The sequence below is a fragment of the Colias philodice genome, chromosome 19, assembly GCF_061535455.1.
Source record: "Colias philodice isolate Cphi_HAF_F1 chromosome 19, ilColPhil1 Martin Lab GWU primary, whole genome shotgun sequence".
Taxonomy (NCBI): domain Eukaryota; kingdom Metazoa; phylum Arthropoda; class Insecta; order Lepidoptera; family Pieridae; genus Colias; species Colias philodice.
The window spans coordinates 4661701-4687941 of record NC_143104.1 but is presented as its reverse complement, the minus strand read 5'-3'; the positions used below and the strand labels follow the sequence as shown (position 1 = coordinate 4687941).

The 26241-nt window shown below is 35.7% G+C and overlaps 1 protein-coding gene across 2 annotated transcripts in view; it reads right to left on the bottom strand.

The window, feature by feature from the left end:
• Positions 1–23388, bottom strand: part of LOC149479912 (protein groucho-like) — a 52081-nt gene extending 28693 nt beyond the window's left edge. The window contains exons 1-5 of one of the 2 annotated variants that reach the window (XM_089707688.1): positions 23137–23388; positions 18009–18109; positions 16170–16233; positions 15177–15221; positions 1808–1945 (exon numbers count right to left, since the gene is read on the bottom strand). In XM_089707688.1, the coding sequence (XP_089563814.1) occupies positions 1808–1945; positions 15177–15221; positions 16170–16233; positions 18009–18109; positions 23137–23205 (417 nt within the window). In that variant the 5' untranslated portion in view covers positions 23206–23388. The remainder of the gene's footprint in view (positions 1–1807; positions 1946–15176; positions 15222–16169; positions 16234–18008; positions 18110–23136) is intronic. The other variant, XM_089707690.1, reaches the window with a different exon arrangement.
• Positions 23389–26241: the final 2853 nt, after the last annotated feature.

Genomic DNA, 26241 nt, shown 5'->3' with positions numbered 1-26241 from the left:
CGTCGTTTATAATGAACCGCACCGCCCGAGGGGAGTCGCAATAAGTAATTAAGGTGTGTTATTAACAAGAGACAAGTTCTCGACCGCGTGTTAAATAATTCATGAGATTGTTGATTCACGATCAAAAACAAATCACACTTAAGTGTGAATATTGATAAAGTAGAAGGCCGTATATTAGGCAAGCGTTTGGCAATTAATAACATAGATGTTATAAAACACATTTAAAATAAGAGCTCTATGATACAATGTTATATTTACGATGAAAATAAATTGTTATTAGTCGACGCAGAAAATGTTGGTTTGTGTGATGTGAGAGTTAAAGAGTGTACTAATCGAGTTGGCTGCGGTCCAAGCGCTGGGATTCATAAGAGTCTATCGGCCGTACGGCGATGAGCGACGACGAGCTTCACCACTTTATTTTCGTGCTCATTATGTTGGAAGCGATTTATTTTGATCGCGGCATGTACCTTCTAGTCACCACTACGGTATATGAGTTCCGAGATTAGGTCGCGCTAACGACTTGGCATTCGACTGCGAAAATAACTCTAGTCTATTGATATAATGGGCGGCAATGAAGACCTCACGACGCCCGTGGGCTAAAAAACATCAATTAGACTATTTTGAAATTATTTATAAGTACAATTTGAAGATAGAGTCTAATTTGCCACGAGAGCCGTGTTTAACGATGCGAGACTGAATTGATGTAAATGCTAATGTGTTGTGTTAGTGCGGTGGATATAAAACATTAATGTCTCTCCCCCCCACTTGACATTTACGCATTTAACATGTTCCTATGAGTAAAAACCCGCTAATTAGAATGGGCCGCAGTGACGTGATAAATTACGGATCGCCGCTTCGTGTCGACTTATAAAATGAAATACACTGAATATAAAATAATTCGAGACGGTGGCAATTCCGTGACGTTGGACCGCGGCCAAGTGGGGTTGTGCGGCTTAGATCGTTTAATTAACGATCGTCGAACTTTCGACCTGTTGAAAGCGCGCCTTTACAAAATGAACTAACTTAACACGTAGAGACTGGCTCGTTTCGACTCAATAAATTCCGCTACACACGTGCTTGTCTTCTGTTTCACACAATTAAATCTCAGCAGTGGATTGTAAACGTTTCTATTGCAACCGTTCGAGCGCGGCAATTAGTATTCCGCGCGCATTACCTCGCGATTTATTAGACAACATTTTATGAGGGTATAATTTAAGATTCGCTTTATAATTCGAGTGGTAGGTGAGCATTGATAGTCGACAGACGGCCGGGTATTTGGACAAATGCCACAGTCGTCAGTGGGAGTAACGACAGCATTACTAAACATTCCGTGCCACATTTACATCGGCCTGCTGTACAAACAAAACACGTGTTATTCGAAACGGCTTTACTCGAAATATGTATTACCGAGAAATTAGTTTTCTTGTACGTACACAAACCTGTCATACTAGTGGATTTACATATGAAATGGATACATAATTAGTGTTGTATTTGCCTTGGTTGAGGATGTCTTGATTGATCTAATTTGCGGTTCTACGCATAAGTACATGTCAACATAATATAATATCTAAGGATGTCAACGAACTTTCTTTTTTATAAACTTACTTTTTGATGATGATATATTTATTTTGCTCAAAAAAATATTATAGTATCTTATAAACACACGTACCTACGTATGTTCAACATAAACAACATAGAATGAAGAATCCTAATTCAAAGAACTCATTACTTTGTAAATATTTTCAAACACGAATAAACAAAGAAAAGAGTTCGTTTATGTTATTTTTTGTAATATATGAACACTTACCCCAATAATCGCATTGAGTTCCGTCATGGTGACCTGCTTCGCCCGCTCCACGGCCGACGCGACCTGCTGCTGATGCTCTTGCGATAGGAACGGTAAGATTTGAGCTATTATTGCGTTTAACCTCTTCGCTATTTCCGTCTGCAAATAAAATAAACACTCAGTCACAAATTCATGCAGAGATCAAATATCTTATCTCGAATAATTTATTATGTTCCGCCACGACGCGACGGAATTATAAAAACACTTTTAACACTAATACGAAAATCTAATCGTATTATTTTATGGCTCAATGATAAACCGCAATGAATGAATAATTAATGAGCGACGTGAGGTTAATACGGAGGACGGACGGAGTCGTGGAAGACAACATTTAAAACGGCGTCTTATAAGAAACTCATTAAAATTCAGCTATCTTTTTCTGTGAATGAATTATACATTAACATTCAATAAAGATGGCGGTAATCAATTATTAACAGACCGCTAACAGCTTAACACACGTTTTACATACAAATAGAGAGTCGATAATGTTTCCACATTCCGACGCGGCTCGAATTCAATTCCGACAATTATAATTTCAGTCGATAAGTCGATTGGTGAGCTACAAATAAAATTAACATGATAAACAATATGCACTGCGGTCAAATAAAATGATAAATCGCCGTGTTGCCGCTATTTATTGGCTTTGTTCGTATTTTCCGTTTAAATGCACATTAATTTTATTCACAGATTTGCAGTGAATCGAGAATGAATTAACATAATAAGCTTTTTGAATATCGGACCTCCATATTGGTGACTTTATATTGGTTTCATGAAAATATTTCAATGTTTGCTTTTATTTGTGAATAATTTGCAATCGCTGTTCGAATACATGAATTGATAATCGAATCTTTTTATATAACCAAATTATGAGATAATACCATAATGAACATTAAAATGCAAATATATATTCATGTAATGTGTTTATTATAAAATAATGGCTTGAATAACTATTATTAGCACTATCGTATTTTTGACTTATTTGTAGAGCTAATTTAAAACAACCGCATTTGCATAATTTAATTTAAATGCCAGTATTTATTTAAAATTAAGTAGGTATAATAATTACCTACAGAATATATTCCACACAAATACTGTTTTGTATATGAAAACACGCGTTGCATCAATTAGGAAGTTCAAAACAAATGCATAAAAGAAGCAAAGATAAAACATTAGTTTTTGTTATTTGCAAGCAAAAATACTCGAAAAAGTGGCGCAAGGTTTAATAATTTAAATCCATACATCTCCCTTTGTGCAGCTGTGAACAGAACGAGAATAAAAAGAGACGTACAAAAAGGCCGCAAAATACGTACTTTCGCGAGTTCTCCACAAAAGATATAGTAAGGTTTGTCATTAAGGAGTTCATCCCCGCGCGAGAAATAAAAGAGGTACGTGGTTTAGTGGTGAGAGGGGGAGGTAGGGGGTGCAGGGGGGGAGGTGGCCCACACTAATGGCTCCGACACTCATCCGCTAATGCCGCGGGTGACTCCTCTTTTTGCGCGATTTTCACGTGGTTTACTCGGTCGAGCTTTTAATCTGGAGTTGCATCTCGCAGAGACGCCCCATTTGTTCTCCTACCTATTTCTGCACTTTGTTATGTGACGTAAGCAGAGCACACTCTGTATATTGCGACTGGATACCACGAAGCTAGTTTTTTGCATAAAAGTTTTTTATTTTTTCACGTTGATTTGGTTTTTGCCAAAATTCTAATTGACCAAACAAATGAACCGAACTTGTTAAGTTAAAAAAAACGAGCGTCAATAATTTTACATCACAGCTTTACATCCATTGCAAAAAAATTCTTTATAAATTTATGCTTTTCTTTAAAAAAATAAAAGACCGGGAATACCCAACGTTGAAAATTTGAATTTCGAATATAGTCAAATGGAATGGAGACAGAACGGGTTTATTTGTGCACAATGACAATTGCGGCGTGATATTTGGAACTTGTGATCATCAAGCTTGTCACAATGTAGCACAGATAAGGAAAGGTTATAATATTTTTATGTATTATTCACCACATATTTTTACTAGACAGTAAATTAAGCATAAATACAAGAAACAATCCGAGTATACTGGGGTCACCTGGCAACCCTGGCGAATCGTGACCCAAATGCGGGTCGCGCTCGCAAGCCGCAACTTATTCTCTCACAGAATGCTCACGCTTCATATCAAGTGCATTGTAACGGCTACGGGTACGGACGCGCATAGAATTGCTGCTTTATTATATGCCGTGAAATTGGATATCGAGTCAAGTGTGAGAAAACATTTTAAAGCGAATTTTATTTATTACGTACTTAAATTATTCTGTTTGGTAACTTCATAATACATATTGCATTTACTTTAACGTGAACACAAATAAATACAAGCTCCCTACAATTTAATCTAAAATGCAGACAAGATTAAAGTTGGTAGCCGGTAATAACTTGCGCCGAGCACTTTGCCCGATAAACTTTTACCACGATTGTGTTCGCGAAATAAAGCAAACCGATGCGGACCGGCTGCGGTTTCGACCTTCATTAATGGTTGCCAGCGCTTTTATGAATTATTTATGCATGCCGCGTTCAGCTTATCTCGCCCGCAACTCGCAAGTTTCCACTTTATTAAAGCAAACAGTCGATCGAAAGGCTCTATTGTATCGTAAGCGACGTCGCTCTTGCGGCGCACCAATAAATAATTCCCCCGGCGAAATGGCAGTCGACTCGATAAATGGGCTATTATTACAGCACACAGAGGCCAACATTATCATCGATTCGTATCGCATTCGCGGAGCAATAATTGTTTAAACATAGCCCGCCGCGGAACATTAGTGGCTCGCTCATCGATAATGCAATCTTTCGCCGGCGTCCCTGCCCGCCGAGCTGGCGATAAATTCACACGTGCGTCGCGTGGTATTTGTGCCATTCGACGCAATTAATACGTCGAAAGCGTTGTTATAATTTGTTTGACTTTCATTAATCACATTTCTCCCGTAAGTATAATCTTAATCATCGGCAAGTAGCGCGAGCGCATCATCAATATTCATTATAAACAAATGGATATAATTATGTTGGCGAGCGGGAGTGAAGTGGAGAGTCGAGTGGGCGAGTAGTGCGGGCGACATCGTTATCTTGATATCGGATCGAGTATCGAGCGAACTTGTACGTGGCGCCGATGTCTCGTAATCAGATTGTAATTGCGCTCGAGAGCCGCTGCGAGCTGCGACGAGCGCCGTCTGTCAATATGTACCCACCTCTGCTCTATAATAAAATCATTTTCAAATATTTCAGTGAACATTATTTTCGCGTATTATCACTTCCCTTCTTAGAATCACTGTTTATCTTTATTTGACGAAAATTTGAAACGTGTAAATAAACTTCGGAGAAAATTCAATTACCTACTAATAAATTTTCCTTAATTCCAATTGAATAAATCATCCATAAGATCCGTTTAGTAGAAGGTTAAAATCTGAAGTGAAATAAGATAACTTTGGATTTGATCTTTGTATAATAAACCCGCAGCGAAATGGGCTAAGTTTGTGTTTGTGTAATGAAATTGACAGATTCCTCGAAGGATATATGAGACGAGGAGACGGCTCGGATGCTCGTCTGCGAGTTGTTGACTCGCATGTTTCTCGCCAAACAAAAGCCGGCTTCCTAGCTACCCTTGTTTGTTTAGGTCCGTGCCAAACGTTTGCTGCCCTTTATGTATCCTGCCTCCCGCTAAAGCGTGAAGCCTTTTTGACTCGGCACTTTTTATAAGAGCTCTCGTGAGCGTGTGTGAATTGTCCGACAGATTTCCATTACGATACGTCACGTCGGAATCAAAAGAACCATTAACACGATGTCGAATGTCGCTAATATAACACTCGTAACGAAAATAATTAGCGGCAATAAATATAATCGCTAATAGTCCTCGTACAACAATGAAAGATCATGTTACTTGTGTTGGAAACGAGTTTCTTACTTCGCATGACTTGCTCGATTCGCTAATAGGTTACAAGACAGAGTCGTTTCTTCAGATGAATCAATCATTACAGTACTGAACTTTTTTGTCGGTAATAACAAGCCTCCGATACAAATGACATAGCGTTTCTGCGCCTTTCACGGAACGCATTGTAACATCACAATAGATCGATAACAATACAAGTCTATTTAGTTGTGATACACCGACAATTAGACCTTTTAATTCTATCACAACGTAATTGCTTTCGACTTGGAATAGAATCTATTCGAAGTGCTTTTATGTTTTATTTCAAGTTTGATATGGAACGTTAGTTATTATCGGTCGATTACATATTCTATTTGCTTGTCATTCTTGAGTGATATCGCAGCAATAGAATATTTTAACGTACCGATAGTTGAGAATGAAAATGTTTGTTTTGACATGATAAGAAAAAAACTTTTGAAATCGATAACAGAATAACTATTCAATCAACTCTATCCAACATTCATTCCGTTGAATACAGGTACATCTTTACACCTACATCTTTACTTCAAGTTAAAAGGCTACATGTAGTGTAGCAATATTTTACCCGTCGAATGTAAACACACTTTAACCTTTAATCGTAATATAACATTCAACTAAATTGAAATACATCTTCGGAACACAAAGTAAATACATAGGTATAGTGTAAGAGCGAGGCACGTCCGTTGAAATTGCACGGTGTTTATTTACGAAGCCGTTCGCAGCAGTGTTTACAAGCTCGTTGCGATGCGCTATAGCAAATATAGCTCCGGCCATTGATACGATGTAACGAAGGTAACTGTGGTAAAATAAATCACAATCTCCTGCACTATATTTAGCAGATTCGCACGTTTGTGAATAAATATTTTCGAAGCATTAAATATTTTTAGATAATGTTCACACTTCGTAATTATACATAACGACGTTTATAAGAGTGATTTTATAATGCACTGTTTGCTTGATAATATAGTAACACATACATATTACAATTTTTGAATATACAGAAATAGATAAACTGTATTCAGTAAACTTTAGTAATAATACCATTTTACCATATGATATCCCTTGTTTGTAGACATGTTTCTACACAAAGGGAAGCTAAAAAATCGGAATAATTATGTTGAGAGGGGAGGCGGGCGAAATATTAAATTGTAAACATCATAACATTTGTCCGGGAACTCCGTTCGGAGGGTCCGTCGGCAAGTTTGTGTTTGCGCTAGCTGTTTACCCTCCGAACGTCGCTTGTGTGCCCAGCGGACAGGCCTCATACCATTTGTATAACTTATAAATACAACCTAATAATAATATTCATGTTACTTTTGTGAAACTCTCCGACTTTGGTATTCAAATATGTACATATATTGTGACCAAGTCTTTATTCAGAACTGCAAATTGCGTAGTCTAAAATTATGTATCTTTTATGTTATTAAAAAAATGTCAAGTCAGAAACAACTTAATTTACAAATCTACGGACATTTAATGTTAATTATGAAATCCCCATTAAGGTCAATGTATTATAATTATGAATAATAAATAGGATCATCGAGAGTTGTGAATAATTAGGCACATAAATTATCACGCCTATTCTGATTAATTAGTGATACTATTTATGCGGTCGTATCACATTTTAAAATAAAACTATAACGTTATTACTTATTATGTTAATTCGAAAGGTCACTGAATCGAAATTAATTCTAGATAAAGTTGTTTTTATCGGTATTTTTATCACGGGTGAACCTTATTTAAAGACATTAATGTAATCTGAATGTTGTTGGTGCAAGCGTTCGCAACTTCAAGTAGGTACTTAGGTAGATGCTACATAGTACATACCCATAGTACATATTTTGCATATAATAAATAGAAACTTGTCTAATTCACATGCAATTTACAATTGTTGAATATTGTATGTGGCGGGGCGCGGTTGGGCCGCGGTCGGCCAGACCGCACGCCGCAGCGCTGCGGCGACCCCCTACCCTTGTCCTGTTAAACTCGACTTGTCTTACTATTTACTACGAAATTTGATTACCTATTACTAGCTTCATACTGTGACTTGTGGAGATGAGAGGTAGCTTTATTTTTTAATTTTTACACCAAACTTCAGTCTTATCCCACTTTCATAAGTAACTTTCATCTAGGTACCTAAATTGTATTTAGTCACTTATTTTAAGAATGTAAATACGCATTTTAAGACTGTGAAAGAACATGCTATAGGTACGTAGCTAATTAGTAATTTTCATTTTAGGTCATCGGTTAATTGTGCTATTTAAGCACTTATAATGTACGATAATTATTGTAATTATAATTTATAACCTGATTTAATTGAAAGTTGCTATTTGATGGTTAGAACGTAAGTAAACGATTAACTTTCTCTGTAATTCACGCTGATGAGTACCGTTTTAGATTCACGTCAAATTATCTTTATAGTAGTTAGGGGGCGTCCATAAATTACGTGAGTTGTTTTAGGGGGGGAGGGGGTCGAGTAAAATCTCATCTAACCTTACGTTGGGGAGAGGGGGGACACGCAATTTTTTTAAAATTGAAACAAATCAAATTATACTCTTTTGGTCCATTTAATCCAAATAACATGCTTAAGATTTTAAGGTAACAATAGAATATTTAAATCTTAAGATTTAAATATTCTATTGTTACCTTGTTATAACACTAAGGGCCGATTTTTCAATGCTTGGATAAAACTTATTTGTGGAATAATGTAAAAAACTACCATTTTAAAAACATATTCTAATTGTATTACGTGACATTTTAATATTATCGTGTAATACTTTATTGGACGGATAAGTTTTATCCAAGCATTGAAAAATCGGCCCTTATTATAACTTTCAGCAATATTAATTACTATTTTTAACTAGTCGTAAACAAAAGCACGAAGCAATTTTTTTTCTTTTTACAATGACAAATAAACATAAGAAACCCACATTTTGAAAAATCTCACGTGAGATGAAGGGAGGGGGAGGGGGTTCAATAAAATCTCATGATATCTCACCAGAGGGGGAGGGAGGGTCAAAAAATGGACAAAAACACCTCACGTAATTTATGGACGCTCCCTTAGCTACCTATTTATTTTTTGTATATACTACTAAATGATAGCTAATCATAAAGAAATGAATAAATAATGTAATCAAGCGAAGTATCACTTTGATACAAAAAATAATAAAAAAGTACAACATAATGCCCGTATTAAAACAGGAACATTAGAAAACAATATCACAAGTTGACCAATTAATTTGTTAACAAATTATCCCAAAATCAAACTAGTCCACTTTTCTCACCGCATAATAACAGGTCATTAGTGAAACGGACACCATGTTAACACATATTCTGCACTCAATTAGCAATTATTAAACAAATGCGGCGCTATATCGTGTGACATGTCAGGTCGCGTGTTCATGATATATTTCAAAAATACTGTTATTAACAGTTAATTGGTGTAATTTATTATTAACTATTTAAAGAGTTTCAAAAATTTATAATCACACCAAAGTAACAATAAGTGCATTTCTTAAATATAAATTTACAGAAGTGTGAATATAAAATTTTATACATTACAACGAGGGTAAACATTGAACAATAAAGCATGTCAATGCTCAATCTCATTTTGTACTTCGTAATCATACGGCAAATTTATTGTAGCGTGTTGTGCAACTCAGATTGTGAGGCAACCGTCAATAGCTCCGCGGGTAGCCACCCTCTATTTGTTCGCCCCCCGCATTTCGAATTGTTTCATTATTTGTATAGACTACGTGCTCCACGCCGCACAACTGTTTAACTGTTTTCATGATATGTAAGCGAGATTTAATGATTCTCGACGTGCGATTTCGAACGATGAAATGAAAATGAGAATTGCGAATTATTTAATATTCCAACCGAAACTCGACCGTTCTACGGCGGACTATGTGTTTCGACGGCCGTTTATGTTAGCAATGCTAATGTTAGTTCTTGACATTCTTACAAAACTCGGAGTGCATTTTTACGAAGCATCTCGAATGGTAAACGAGTGAGTCATAGGCGTGTGGCTTACGAGTTGAATAGAAATCGTCTGTTTTAAATGAAGAGTCAAGGAGCGAACGAGGCATCCATTATTCATGAGGGTTCGCCTCGACCGAGTGCGAGCGGGTCGGCACTCAGCACTCGGCACTCGGCATCAACGCAAACTGTTTCCAAATCAATATCCGTGTCTCAATCAGTGCAATTAAGGCGGCCCTCGAGTAGGGACTAGTGTAATTAGTTTCACACCGGCTCTGCCGGCAGGCGAACCGAGGGGAACTCTTATTCTAATAATTAATGCACAAGTATACATTACAATGTGTTTTATTTCGATGTATTTATTTTTTATCCAATTGGGACATGTTACAACTGTCGCTTCGATTTGTAGCGACTTTCAAGTGTAATTCACTTCATGATGATGAATATGTATATTCATATACTAAAGTTAATGTCACCAAATATATCGAAGAGTTTTATAGATCTGATAAAAATACCTATTGATAAAGTGGCGACGATTTCAAAAAAATAAATAAAAATAGAACACACTTCTAACTAAATCCTTTGATAATGAACAGACTGCCATGCCAGTGATATATTGAACGATTTAGTTTTGATAGAATATACCTACCTTAAAGATATCAATGAAAAATAAAATGAAGAACGTATGTACTTTGATTAGAATGTTGATAAAAACAAAAACATGAACATTGTAAGTAAATTTACTCCGTTACAATGAATAATTTTACTAGGTATTACATTAACTTTATAAAAAGCTTTACAAAGTTGAAAATTTTCACTCATCTCATTAAAAATATAATGAATACAAAACATAGATGTGGCGTAATCGAGTTTGAAGTTTTATATCAGAGTTAATGTGGCAGTGGATTTAATAAATCTCAGGGGATGAATGAGCCTTATTTTTCACACACCGATCCCAGTATCATTATAGGGTCTGTATTCGAAAACACAATTAGACTTAATACAGAGGTGATTGTTGTCGGGCGAGGGTCGCCTGCGAGGGGTTAGTAAATCCTTTAATTTGGCTCCCCGATCAAATAATAAAGAGGGGCAGCGAACGATAGCGCGTTTAGTGGTTTTATTGCTAGCGCCATCTGTCGCGCGACTCACTCGCTAGATGGAGAGATAATTTCGCTTTTACAACGAGGGGTGACGCTCCCACTGAGCTGTTGCGTTCATTTAGACGATTCACAGCGTTGTATCGGCCTCTAGATGTGCGATAACACACCCTTCGGGGCTCGTAATGACTACCTGCGCTACACCGCGATATGAACAACCGTTATAATTCGATAAGACACTGCGCGCTCCGATGCACACCACGCCAGTTTACACGTACACGTAAAAAACTAATACATTATAATTACTGTTTACATCACGCAATAATTAGTGCCGGTTATCGTCTATCAAATTATAAGCCTCGGGAATTAATTCGATAAGAAATCTAAATAATATGTTGTAAATAGAAATATCAACGCGATAAAATAAGGATAAAATAAAATAATTGATCAGGAGTTAAGATTAATCGCGTGATTAATGTAATAAAGGACAATCGGTGTTAAAAATAAAGCGGGGTGACGTCAGCGTTGGTTATTCGATTTGTAGTTCTGTATTATAGCACAGTGAGGTCGAAAACAAACAGGATTAGGGACAGCGTTCCCGGTTGTTTCATTATAAATAGTAGCTAAGCGGATCGGGCACGTGCAATGTTTTTATCAACGAGAGCCGGCGCTCCCTAATGCAAGGGTAAACATGACGCCACCCCGCATATGAATAATTTGAGCGCATCAAACGACCTACTGTTTAAAGACGAAATTAAATTAAAATTACTCACACATTTTTTGCACTTTATTTTTACAACAGACTTCATTATTTTTTAGTAGCGAGCTAATCGTAACATTTGGCAACATTATTAAACAACGATATTAGCTTATTATGTTTGTTATAAGCCCTAACTACAAAGTAATTTACAGCGTTAAAGCCATATAAAATCTCTTGTAACATGCAACAATGTATATTAAGCAATCTACATAGTTGATAAAGTGTAATGCATTGGATTTAATACGTATTTTATCAATAACTATTATCGGAATTCAGAACTCGACATAATATTCGTGGAAAAAGTTACCACAAAAATCACAAAATGTAAGAAAATATTCACGTTGGATTTCGTTTCACGCATGAGCGATATTTCATGAGTTTGTGGAATGGGTGATATGTGTAGTGAAGCGGTTCGCGCAGGGGTGTCAATGCTCGTAAAACACGACATAGTATTTCATCGACACCCCCTCGAGCGGTATTTGTTCAGCGCAGCCCTATTGTTCCCTCTCGACACTTCATGAAATCACTGCGGCGTTATTAATTTATAACTCTTCAACTATTGACTGCTGTTCATCGCATTTCGACACCGCTATTGTCGTCTAAAAATGGGAATTGGAAATAAACAACATTGAGTCGATGCGGACCGGTGATTTCCGAGAGCGTAGAAGTGATTAATCTGTTAATTATATTTACAAATTGAACTGTACAGAGATAAATGTGAGGATAAGAAACGAGTCGGATAACATAACAGTGAGCCGAAGCGTGAATAATTACGGCGAAGAACAATAAGTGTCCGTGTCGATACAGTCACACAAAACGAAACAATCAATTTACAGCGTAAGTAGGTGTGATTCGGCACGGGCTGAATGCGCTCCGGCCCCGCGACTAACAAAAGAAAATCTAAGCAATTAGTCGTCGCCAGAAAGAGCGGAAAACACGCGTTAGACTCGGTCACGCCGAGCGAGCCAGTCACGACGCAATCTCTTTAGACGACAAAATCGACCTTAACGACTTCAATCATTGTGACTTCGAAGAAATGTGACGGCCTTGAAAGTTCATTTTAATAAACATAAAACATTAAAGCGCATTCGGAATTGAACGGTAAGCGATTCGATGTCACGCAACGGCGGAGCGGATAAAAAATAAAAATATAAGAAAACAACATGTAACACCCGCATCTAAATCGAGAGAAGGGGTTCCGATTCTCGCTCGACTGAGCGTGTTAAGTGCTAATGTAATAATCCATTACAATAAAGCGCGGGTCTGTACGCTAAATAGCGCTTTCGAGCGGAGAGCTGGGCCCGACATCTGCCCGCAACAATACGACCCTTCTTAATCACCCTACTTGCCAGTCAGCCCGACCCTAAACAAATATTATAGTCGAATTGCGCCCTTGCTTTGTATTATTTTATACAGAAACTTATAATTTCATTATATTTGAAACACGAGTAGTTTCTCAATTTATATGTCTACTAAGACAAGTTCACACGATAAAGCAGTTTGTTTTGTTTGGTAATCTTTAATATTGTAAAGCCGAAAAAAATACATTAAGCTTTTCCGTGTTTGTTGAAATTGCTGAATTTTCCGCGCCTAGCGGGCTTCTGATATTTATTACAAATAAACGTGGGAAGAAATAAGCCGCATAATGAAAAGTGAAAAAGTGTTTCTTATTAAGAGCCGAGCGTCGTAAATTGATTTTGTTTCCGTTTAGAGGACGTGTTGCAAGGCTATTATTAAAAGTGGGGTTCGAGCGTAGCGAAGGGGTCGGTGAGCGTAAAATCAACAGATTACGGAACCCCTACGTAGCCCCAGGAGCTGAAGAACCCCTGATGCATAAAAGTAATAACTCGTTGCCCTCCCTATTGTGCCTGCGGTAAGGGTTGTCAGTACAAATATCACTTATTTAAACAGTTTATTTTCATGATGAAATTTTAATGAACAATTAACCTTCCGCTTTGGTCGTAAAAACATACCGAGATTTAATGATACAGCATTAATAGACTTCATCATTTTAAGAAATTGAGCGCAATTAAACATACCTATTGAATATATTATATTTAATTTATGCCAAAGGAAGCTTTTAAAAGCTTTACAACATTAATTGCAAAGCTGAAGTAAAAACTTGTAATAAAGTTAACGTTTTAAATATAAATTAACTCATATAATGTTAAAACGTCAAATTGAAAGCCCTACGTATAATCCACATTTTGTAAACTCCACTAAGCGTCCCCAACGAAGATACGTGTATTATCTCCGCTCCAGTCGAGCGCATTAGGGGAATAGTTCAGACGATCCCATAATATACCGATAACAATAAACTGCATTGAAATAAACGACGTCACAACAGCGCTGTTACCTTACAATTTGTGTGTTTTTTTAGTTCGCACCGTATGTTAGAAAAACTTGGCACGTTGAACACAAACGTGATGGTCCAACGATAATAGCTATTAATTGACATAAATATGCTATCATTAACCGAGTTGTGAATTCATTAAATTTTATCTGTTATTTAATATTGAAACGGCTTTTTTGTCAAAGTTGAGTGTATACAAAGCCTTATTGAGTGTTTTGACTTCACACTAGAAGTTTAGAAAACAAAGGAGGTTGTAAATTAAAAAGCCAAATGTCAACAAAACGAGGCTGGCCGTGCCTTGTGGGTGGGTCCGTCCCCTCGCCCACTCAAACGTTTACACAACCGAGTCGCAATAACACATATTTTTTGCTGTGCGAAACAAAAAAATATTTTAATTATCATGCTTATAAGATAACCTCGATCGTGAGTAAGTTTTTTGTACAATGCAAAAAGTGTTGTGAAAATTGATACTAGATAATGAATTGCGTTGTAATATCGCATGATTGCCATACACATGTAGGTACAGCAGTGAAACCAAAAACCAATTAAAATAAATATGAGATTTTTTCTTTGAACTTTTTCAACGCATTCCTATGTAATTGTTTTTCATTTAATCTAGTTAGTTTACACATTATAATTTTATACGTTTTGTTAGAAGGGACCTCATTAAAAATATGAATACAAAAATAAATATTAAATATAAACGGTACGTTTATATGTAGGTATTTATATAATTATATTGTAAATTTTAATATTAAGACAAGTTATTAAATTAATTAAACACGTCGACGGAATGTGGAATACGCGGAAGCATTAATTTGAAATGTATTTTCGGGTAGGAACAAATTGCAATTAATTCGTTATCACATGAAAAAGAAATTAATTATTGGAACCATTAAAATGTTTTTATGAGTTACTATTTGTAATTTAAGTTTAAAAAAGTAAGTAAGTACCGTTTCTGTATTTAATTCTAGATTCTAGAATTTTTTTTACTCATAAGTATTTGTTTTTATTTTTATTTATTTATAGTACATACTTACCTCTTATCTATTACTTGATAGCTACTGAATAATAATATTGTTTTTATAAATTATTATGGAAAGAATCTTTCGTAGACGCTTCATTTTATTTTTAAGAACTTACCTATGTCTACCTAAATAATAGATATCTTAATAAAATATTAATTAGAATACATACCTGTTTATGCATTTCCACATTGAGTCCATACGACATTTCATAGTACTGAAACATAAATGGCACAGATTAAAAAGATCAATTACATTAGCGGTTCAACAATGTAGATGTGACACACAAAACATTTGGCACACATTAGCTTCCTCAAATCATTGGAGTCGAGTGACTAAACATCCGCAGTACATTTTGGCGAACCGCCAGAAGTGTTTCCGACACATAAAAACTCTCGCGAAAATTTCCTCTAGAGCGTATTAAAATAAATTGCAGGCGATTTGGCAACACTTAATCGTGATTCATATCGGGCGGAACGAGCGCGGGAATTAGGGACTGCCAAATATCTATTCGCTACTGCTTGAAAAACTGTGCACTTGTCTCTTATTTTGACGTTCAACATCCGCACATATTTATTGTACTCGTAATGTTGAACGTCAGAAACTAATCTTTGATATGATTTAGACTAGTGAAGCGATTTATTCTCTATATATTTATTTTTTGTTGCATGAAAACTGACAATATATTTTAGAGAATACTATTTTATGTACAATGGCCAAAAATAATCTAGTGAGTACAAAATTTATTGTGTGCAAACTTTTTCCCTTCCCTGCTCATCATTAAAGTTAAATTTAAACTTGTTGCAAACTGATAAGAATTAATTATAACATGTTTTTATGTGTACCTACAATAAAAAGTAAAAACACAATATGTTGCGGGCGTCGCATCGTCCATAATAGCCAGCGTACTTGTCACGCACGGTATACACATATTATTCATGTCAACGATTATATCTAAACAACGAGGGGGCATTTAATGGACTGTCCAATCACATGGACACATTACGGCTGATATGCGGGCGTCGAATAAAAGATAGACATTGTTGATTGTACACCTATTATCGTGGCTATCGCTTAAACAAAGCGTAGTAAGTAGTTGACATGTCCTATAAGTTTTGTAATAATTGTGCAATGTATTTTTTAAATTAAATCATATTTCACTTACCATAACATAATGCCTTTGTATTTCAATTTTTTCACTGGCCAGTTTTTCGCATTCTAATTTTAAACTGAAACAAAAAATAAATAAAAATGACCAACAGAATATATTAAGCGATATTTGTCTAACACCATTTTCGCTCAATTTGATACAAGACAATCAATTTATATTAATAAATCGACTAACCATAAATCAAAACAAGATTCTATTTAAGGAGCACTCGATACATTATCACTATCACTACATAGTATAAAACAAAGTCGCTCTCCCTGTCCCTATGTCCCTATGTCCCTTTGTACGCTTAAATCTTTGAAACTACGCAACGGATTTTGATGCGGTTTTTTTTAATAGATAGAGTGATTCAAGAGGAAGGTTTATATGTATAATAACATCCATTAAATAGTGGAGAAGTACTGTTATTTTTGAGGTTTCTAATGTGATGTCGTAAAAAATTACATTTTTTCCGCTTACATTGCAAACGCAGGCTGAACCCTACGAGTTTTATCAAAATAATGTACTAAGTATTACACACATTGAAAAGGTCGACAGAAAAGTCCGCGATGGTATATGTCTATCTCTTATGGATAACCCACAATAACTTTTTTTTGTCATTTACTTTTTACGACAAATAATGGCTAATTTTCGAAGCGATTTTAACCAATACAGCATTAATCCTTAACCAATTAAATACCTTGAATACATTGTTCATTTAATATAGATCTATACGGCCCTTTACATCGTATGATTTAAGTGAATATTTTCGAAGATATTACAGATTTAAAAATTGCGGGACGTAGCGTTTGCGGCGGTACCGGCCGGCCGCCCGGCTATCTATTTTATACCCGTGCCAAGCGTTTAGCTACTATTATTATGTATTCTGTGCCCGTGCGAAGCCGGAGCGGGCCGCTATGTTTTTAATTTTTATATACAACGTTCACAGTTTTTCTGTAGTGTATTTAGTATCAGCATTGCACCCGTGCGAAGCCGGGGCGGGTCGCTAGTTATTTATAATAAGATACGAGATTTTATAACAAACAGAGCTCGTTTTATAGCCGTTATCGTGTTTGTAGTGGGTCAAACTTGTAATCGTTTTTTATCGACTTCTGTTTATTTTAAACAACTTACGTATAAAATATAAAATGTAGAAACAATCATTTGTCTCGGTGCGAGATAAAAACTAAAAGTAAGAGTTGTTTCGATAAATTTTAAAGCTTATCAAAAGATTACTGGGGATTTTATGTAGAATATATTTCTAATTCAGTAGGTACCTGCTTCGTTCAGAGAAGTTTTTTGTTAACAAATAAAAGGTCACAAAGGGATCTGAATGTGAAAAAGGGCTACTTAGCGTTCACAAAGGGACAGATAAGGAATGATTCCGCTGATACTCAACGACAGGAGGAATCCCGGATGAGCCCTCTTAGATATTTTATTTTTATATGTACTCAAGATTTAAGCCGTGTATTCAGATAAAGGGGTTTAGTTATCTTTGTCCTCAAGTTGTCACGAGAACGTCGCGCGTCGATAGCAATCTTGAGCAAATATTTTCTCAAATTTATTATGAAGCTTTTGTGTCTACGTGATACTTTGGTATTCTAGGTTTCGAGAAATGTTATTATGATAGTTTATGGGGATTATTTTAATTACTAAGCAGATAGTTATATAGGTGGATATACTTAGTATTTCAAACAAAAATTTAATCGCTTTGTATACCTACCTACGTTCAAATAAGTCAGATTTGGACGTTATAGATAGCAAGTAAGTAAACAAGCTATAAAGATTTTACGAGTAAAGGGGAGAAGGTTATCAAAACAGTCTTAAATCACGGTTGAATGTGTAATTACTCACTTGTGATATTGAGCCTGAAGGAAGTTGAACTCTTCTTTGATTCTGTCGCAAGATTCACCCACCGTGAATTTGATGGGTTGGCCGGGCTGCGGCGGTCCCTGCTGACAAATGTCCTTATATTATTATATGTACATCCAAGTAAAACGTAATGTTTATTTGACGCAAATTTGAATCTCACTGACTTGAATTCAAATCAAATAATAAACTCCCAAAAAACAACGCATCAATCCAAGTGGCATAAAAAATCTTATCACGAGGCAAAAATTACACGCATCCCAAATTACCATAATACAAATTATCCTTTAATGACCATAATTCGGTGTGAGGCGCGATTAATGAAAAAACAACAGCGCCGACCGCACGCCTCTTAACACAGAAATAAATAAAGCAACACGAACACGCAAGCACGTAGTAATAAAGAAAAAAATCCAACTCCATAATAAGAAGCAGAAAAATAAAAATAAAACGAGGGACACAACAACACACGGTCGCCGGGAGGCCGGGCGGCAAAAAATAAATAACCGTCGCTCGCCGGCGCGAGGAACAAACGGACTTTAAAAATAATAAAAGGAGCGTAAATAAAAGCGTAAAAGGAACTAGCGCGGCGTGTAGACGTTGTAAATGGAGCTGCGGACAATCGGGCTCGGGAAAAATGTGGCCGGGAATTTAGTGAATGTAACCACCGGAGAGTGAGGCTTGTGGTCGCGCGCCTCCGCGCCGCCCGTCTCATGCCGTAATGGGCGATCGCACTTAATAACGTAATACCTTGGATAACCGCAAGAAATCCCCGAGCACTTTATGATGTTGCACCTATTTACATACATTAACATTACAATCATTTAATACGCCTCATTATTTTTGTCTTTTGATCCGTAATTGGACGTCGAACGTTTAAGATCGGAAGGAATGTCTGGTGTAAACGTTAAAGCAGTTTCAAGTATCAGAATACATTAGCCGTAACGTTAAACACTACAAAAGCAAAACAAATTTATCGGTAGCCGTTTCAGCGAAGTCGACCGCACAGCATGCATGATACATGGCGCGTTCGGACGGCATATTGTCCGATGCGCGCTTAACTTAACAACATGTCAGAATAATTTAACAGATGACAAAGCGTTTTGCCGATTTAATAGTGCGCTGAAAGTTTCAAATTTCTATAACGAAATAAATTATCAGATCGCGTTTAAGATTAAATGATTAAAACGTGTTCTTTATACGCAAAACGTCAAGAAAACAGATGCATACAATAAATTAGCTTCGTGCATCAGTACGTCGATAATAAAAGTTGTTTTTCTTTTTAATTATACGACTGTTTCTTTATCGGAGGCTGTTAACACATCAGTCGAGTTATTTTCAACTGATCTCGACGTTTGTTTTTATGGAAGCGATTGAGCTCGATATTTACTGCCTTTAAATAAAAGGTATATTTTATGGCAATTAATAAAACTATACTATATCAGCTCAATTCCTAGAATTATCATATCTATATGAGCTATTTATTATTATAACGTAAAGAGTTATAACGAATAGATAAATAAGTCAAACTATTGCAAATAAAATTCCGATGTAATCTTAAGACTTTTGAACTGTAATATCTACCTTTCAAAACAGGATCCCAAATCGAACCCCTAACATTAATCGATCACAATGAAACGAAAATAATCCACGACAATAATAGACTGAGTAAACTTTCTGTTAGAAAAAGATTCCCATAAATTATCACCGAAAAGGTCAAATTAAAATACAATGAACAGTTTTTGAGTGGCAGTATTGTGGAGGGCCGGATGAAAGGCCCGCATCGAGCGACTGCTCATAAAAACAAAACTAAACAGAATGCATTTAAACGGATATAAAAAGAAATACGTGTATACCAAATTATTGAATACGTCTGTCTGCCCACGTCTACCTGTTCGCCTCGACGGCCGCGCTGATCTTTTGTTGGAATCTAAATTTCTTATTAACTCAATGAGTTCGAGCGTTTACGAAATTTGTTGATAAATTTAAACACGTTTTCTGTTATCGATATCTGTAAATATTTTTCGATTGATCTTACCTTGATTTATGACAATTGCATTTTTTATGAATAAATAAGATATAAATATTTATCCTGCAGATATAAACCAAAAATGCTATCGCTTGTTTTTAGAATATGTAGTACCTACCTAAAAAGTTTGTTGAATTTCAGTAAATTTTCTTCTGTCAATTCCAATAACTAATGACGTTCTATTAAAGTAAGTAGGTACCTTCATAACTTTATGTTCTTTAGTTTGAAGTGTAGGTATTCGGCGTTAAAATTGATGTCGAGTATTTATTAGTATCATTAGAAATGCGTGCACACAGCAGCACTGTAGAATGTAAACATTAAAACACCATTTGCACTTACAAACTAAACAGGCATACACAAATATTGAAACAACGAGATTGGCCCGTGTATGCCCAAGTTTAATGGCCATGCTATTTTATACCCAGTGGCGATCGGTTTAAGGCCCATAAAACAAACCATTATTTTTAAATTTATTACGTTTCTCTGTTGAAGATTAAATAGCGCTAGTAAACTAATATGGTAGCGGGAAATGGATAAGAAAGCTTATATTCTGAGAAACAATGCCGTCGACGAGCGCAAATCTTACTTTGTGTGTGTTCGCATTATTGTAAACGCTATTTTGACTTGATCCTTCTACGAACATAACATTTATGTAGCATTTATAAGATACTATTTACTTCGTAGAAAGCATAGGCTCTTTTATACCTAATATCTGTACAGTGTGAAAATAATATTGTATTTACCCACATAATATCTTTGTTTTTTAATTAAACATTCTACATGTTGTAATTAAATCAATATGCTCGCGATATCTTATGGGATATGAAAGACGATAAGAAATTGATGGCATCTTGATTATGATGAAGCATTGTTAGCGTACTCCAAATGCACTGTTGACACTGATAACAGTGTTATCACGACACAAATGTTGGGAATTATTTCAGAGGAACATTTACTCAAGGCATCGCTTATCTGATTAAAGCAGTTCTCACATCCGCATCATTATTTATGATGAAATATTTAAAAAATCACTGTAACCCCATTAGAAATTGTACCAATTTTGCACGAGGAATGTAACGAGTGTATGTGTTTGTCGAGACACGAAAACGAGACGCCATATCGCTTGCAGCGGTATTTTCGTCATTCATTGTCAAATATTGACCGAATGCCGAGTGCCTAGGACACGACACGGATTTAAGGCAAACATACAAATAGGCATTTACATTAACACCCTCCCGCCCTTCCGGCGCTCCACCCCGCGGACGGCCATAAAGCGTAGTAGGTACCGAGTGTCGTAACTCGTAAAAGAATGAAGTAAAAGTCTGTACGTTATGCGAAACACGGTCAACAATCGGAAAATCCGTCTGAACACGGTCATCCAATTTACTGTTGGTGCTTCGAGTAAATGATTGTTTCTGCACATCCATTCGAGAGGTCAATCATCGATTTGAGTAAACAAGCGTATCTAATTGCTAAGTAAATACACAAAAAGCGACGGAGTTTGTGCAAAACATCCATTTGAATTGCATTAGGCCTCCGTGGGACTTTATAAAATCGTTGGAATTTTATCACGCTGTTTTTAGAGCGCGTTGGAAATGTTTCAGGAAAAAGTGTATTCATTTTGTTTGATGTGTAAACAAATCATTGCAGTCAACACGAATGTAAAATACATATTTGCCTACCCCAATTAGCAAGGTCTTGTCAAGTTTATTAGATATCACTTTTATATTTTTACAATTGTTACGCAACCTTGAGTGTATTTTCTTCTTTACACAAAGTACAACTTTTTATAGAATTCATTTGGTGAAAACCAATGTTTGTACACATTTAAATATAATTAACTTAATCAAAATAAAGCTGTTTTCTCAACTCAGCAAGTAGGATAACACAAAAAATAAGCCTATAGGTTTTGTAAATTGAATCGTCAGACACGAGTAGGTAACAAGATTTCTTTGCTACTGTATTTTCACCGCGCCTAGTTAATTTTTTCTCACGCTTTTTACGATAGTAGGTAGGTACCTACTACAAACATTAAAATCGCATTATCTTAGTCAGCTTTAAACCGCAATTGACTTCAAGATTGGAAACGAAATAGGAGTTCCTATCCAAAACCACTTTGTTTTCTCAATCATATATTATAAAACGATAAAGAGTTTTTATTTGAATAATAATAACTAATGAATTCTGTGGATTTGAAAAGTATACGTAAGCGGATTTTTAAATACTGCGGTTGAAACCCGTCGGTAAACGCTCGACAGATGTTCCACAATTGCGGTTTTTATGCGAGAAGCCAATTTCAACCGTATTGCAATATATTAAAGGTTAAGTAAGCATGCTGCGCTTCACATTAAACTCGAAATGTGGTTATCTGACATGTTTGCGGTAACATCTCCTATTTACGGAGAAACAACGCGGTTAACATTACGTTTTTCGTGTGATTTTATTTTGAAATACACAGTATTAATTAATAAACTAAAATTCGAAAGTACGCTTGTAAGTAATTTCACGGGTAATTTAAATTTTTGGTACCTTCTTGGTACATGTTTCCGTCGATTGAACATAACACAGCGGGGGGCGCTTTTGTGACTTTATTTTATTATTACCGTATTGTTAACTTTTATTACCCAAATACCGAAAACGCAAAAACTTTAAAGCATTGTCTTTCTTTGTCTGTATTTATGCTTTCCAAAATTATATAGTACACTCTTTAGTTCGTGGTTCGAACTTTGTGTGAAAGTACAAAGCTTTTATTTTAAAAGTTATATGACTGTATATTGCTTTGATTCATCATCTTTTTCATGTAGAATACGAATTCTTTTTTTGTAGAATACGAATTGGTACTACGTTAAGCAAATAAATAATTCAATGAAAAGCTTGATGATTCAACTTAATTTGAATGATAACAAGTAACAACGTTTATAACGGTTCGATTTTTTTTAGGTATATCTATTGCGTGCTACAGTGCTACTCAACTATATTTTTCAGCGTATCTATTTCATATTGACTTAGCTTCATGTCAATTTTACATTATCTATGGCAAATACAAGTTGTAGGTATTTTATACAAGGAATAAACGTATCTCACCGGATGCCTAGCGGCCGCCACGGCAGCAGCGGCGGCGGCGGCGTTCATTGCGCCCGCGCTAGGATACATCCCCACGTCAAACACACGCGGTCATCGTCTGCAACACTAAAATAAATACGACACACCACACACTCCACTCTAGAACACAAAAATCAACACTGCAAGTGAGCGCACTCCGCGCGGTCAGTTACACACGATACGTTTACTAAAAAGTACGGAACACAACCTTCTCCTCCGAGCGCTGCGAGCGAACTGGCGCGTCGCCGGGGGGACCGCCTCACCCCCGTACCCTTCCTCCGCTGCCACCCTTCGCATGCCGTTGCCACTTGCCATCCATATTTTCTCCACTCGAATTTTTCGTTGACTATCTTCATGTTTGAGGAATACTTAGGCGAATCGAAGATACACGCTCTAATAGATACGTATTATTTGGAGATTTTCTCGTATGTTCGTGAATACGTTACCAATATTATAATTGTTTTGACTTTTATCACACGATTTTAAATGAACAAAAGTACAAACTACCTTCCTTTGTGAATTTAAATTTACCAAATAGCCTAGTTTTTGATAGGAACAGGGCTTTTATTAGTATTTAGTAGGTTAGTTAGATAGGTAGGTAGGTAGGTTGCTAGTAATTAAGTAGTTGGATCATGGGTAATGAAAAACTAAGTGGCATAGGTACGTCCATCGATCTAGTCTATGTATTTGTTAACACAATATGTCAACCTTCCCACTGATAACTAACTAGGTTAACCTTGAAGTATTTCCCAGGTTGAATATTTAACATCCAATTATTCGTTAAAATATTTTAAAGCTGAGAATCTTTCTTTCATATTCTTGAACCTTAATTAAAAGCGCCTTTGATTCTTATTGCGCTTTTAAAATGTGTACCATACTTTTTATTCCAATTGAAATAGATACCCTATACCTAGCGACAAACATCTAAATTATAATAGACTTTTAAATATTGTTTAAATAGTTTCGTTGTTTCAAGTTATTACGCTATAAAATAAATGACTGCAATAATTGACAACTTATCATGACTCGATCCTCGAGTCACGACAAATAGGCTTAAAGCCAAAAGAAAAATGTTGAATGATGTAACAATCTGAAAACATGATAAAATACGAACAAATTAAATTATTACAAATGTAAGTCGTATAATAAAATAAAAAGAATAAAACCGGCGTCAAATAACCCATAACTAGATATATTTTGTTAATAAATAAGACCAACACGTTAATGTAAAGCGTATATCAACAAACGTGTTACTTCTTCACAATAGTCAATTAAAGTGAAGCCGCAAGGTAATTCAAATATTGTATTAACTGTATGATAAATTCATCACATCCGAGCCATAATACGACAGCTCTCGAACAAAATGAGGTTCTATAAATACGCCAGAAACGACTTAAGTGTCGTGCGATTACTTTCTGTAAACAACGCTAAGTAGGGGAGATACGGCGAAAGAATACTTCGGAACTAAAAGAGACATTATTAACTTGAGGTATTCTGAGCAAAAAGCTTAACTAATCCATTAAAGTTTAACTTTCCAAATGAACTTTAAACCGACAAGATGAAATATCATTTTGACCTCGTTTTTGAGCTATTTTAATTTGTAGAGTAGAAGTATTGTGAGGGTTTTCCCGGGATACTTTATCCGAAGTCGTCTCAAAGCGTAGACATACTTGGAGCGGTAAGTGCGCTGGCAACTCGTAAAGAATTCGCGTTTTGTAATTTACGTGCCATTTACAATCGCGCGACGTAACGAGCCGAGACAAAAAACGCAGTTGACGTCCACCAACGTTCATTTATTTTTTTATAATCGTACCTACGAGGTAATGTGGTAATAACTTATGAGATAGCCTGTCTCGGCGTGTCGCAATATATATTTTATCAGTAATTAAAACGATTTGGAATTTATATCTTTATAGAAACTAATAATCCAATTTTTTCGTCATGATAAAATTATTCTACAATAGATTTAGGTTATCAACAGATTTTTAAAATATGTAGGTATATGTAGATACCTAATTGGTATTAGAAATTTAATTAATTCCTTATAGTAGCTGGCACAGGTAGCTGGCTATCAAAACAAAAGTAGGTAGGTATGTACTAGCCACTTACCTGCTCAAATGATAACATGTACAATTGAAGAAGGTCTCAGTAGATTTAAACTTATACATAGGTAGTAGAGTTAAGTTTTTACTACATTTTAGATAAGTAATTAATATTTAATAACAATTTGAGTCAGCGCTTGTTCACAATGCGTCTCGCCCAGATGTGTGAGACACGACGTCGTAACAATAGAAGCTGATGGGCTTCTTATTCCATCGTTTACTGTCACTTAAAAAAGCATTTTCATTTAAACTGATAACGAAAAAATCCTGTTTAAAACAAAAATTGTTTATCTAAACGATAGGTTTGTAAATTCTGCCAATCATTCTGGCATATCGAAGAAATGTTTTGATTTAAACATTGGATATAGAATACCTAAAGATATTTTTGAATTTGGATACATGATTTAAACAAAAATCGTCTGTGATAATGGTTCTTAGTTCGCTTCTTCTATTTATTAATACCTAGGTATCTATATGTCGTGGCCATATCGTAAATTTGCTCATTTCATGATATGATTGGCCATTTCACGAAATGGTCGCATTTCGTGAAATGGCCAATTTAGTTTGGCCACATCATGATGTGGCTTGAGCAGATCAATGATAAGAAATCGTTTCACGATATGGCCAACTACACGCGCGGTTTTTTCATGAAATGATCAAAATTATTTGATCATATCGTAAAATAGTTACATTAATCATTGGTAGAGGCGCTGCAAGCTCTGTGTTTATGTGATAAGATGGCGGCCGCTGGCGAAAATTTAATTATTCGCAGTTAAAAACTTCATAATTCGTTTAATAACAATATGAAGAAAGTCATAGCAAAGAATTTACGACGGTTCGAGTACTATGGAAAATGTGGATATCTTATAATGTATTGAAGAAAAAATGCGTCTTAAATAAAATAATTTAAGACGCATTTTTACTATAGTATTATAATTGTTTGTTTTTTAAAAAGCGATCCGCTTCTGGCACTCGCCGGCCGCTG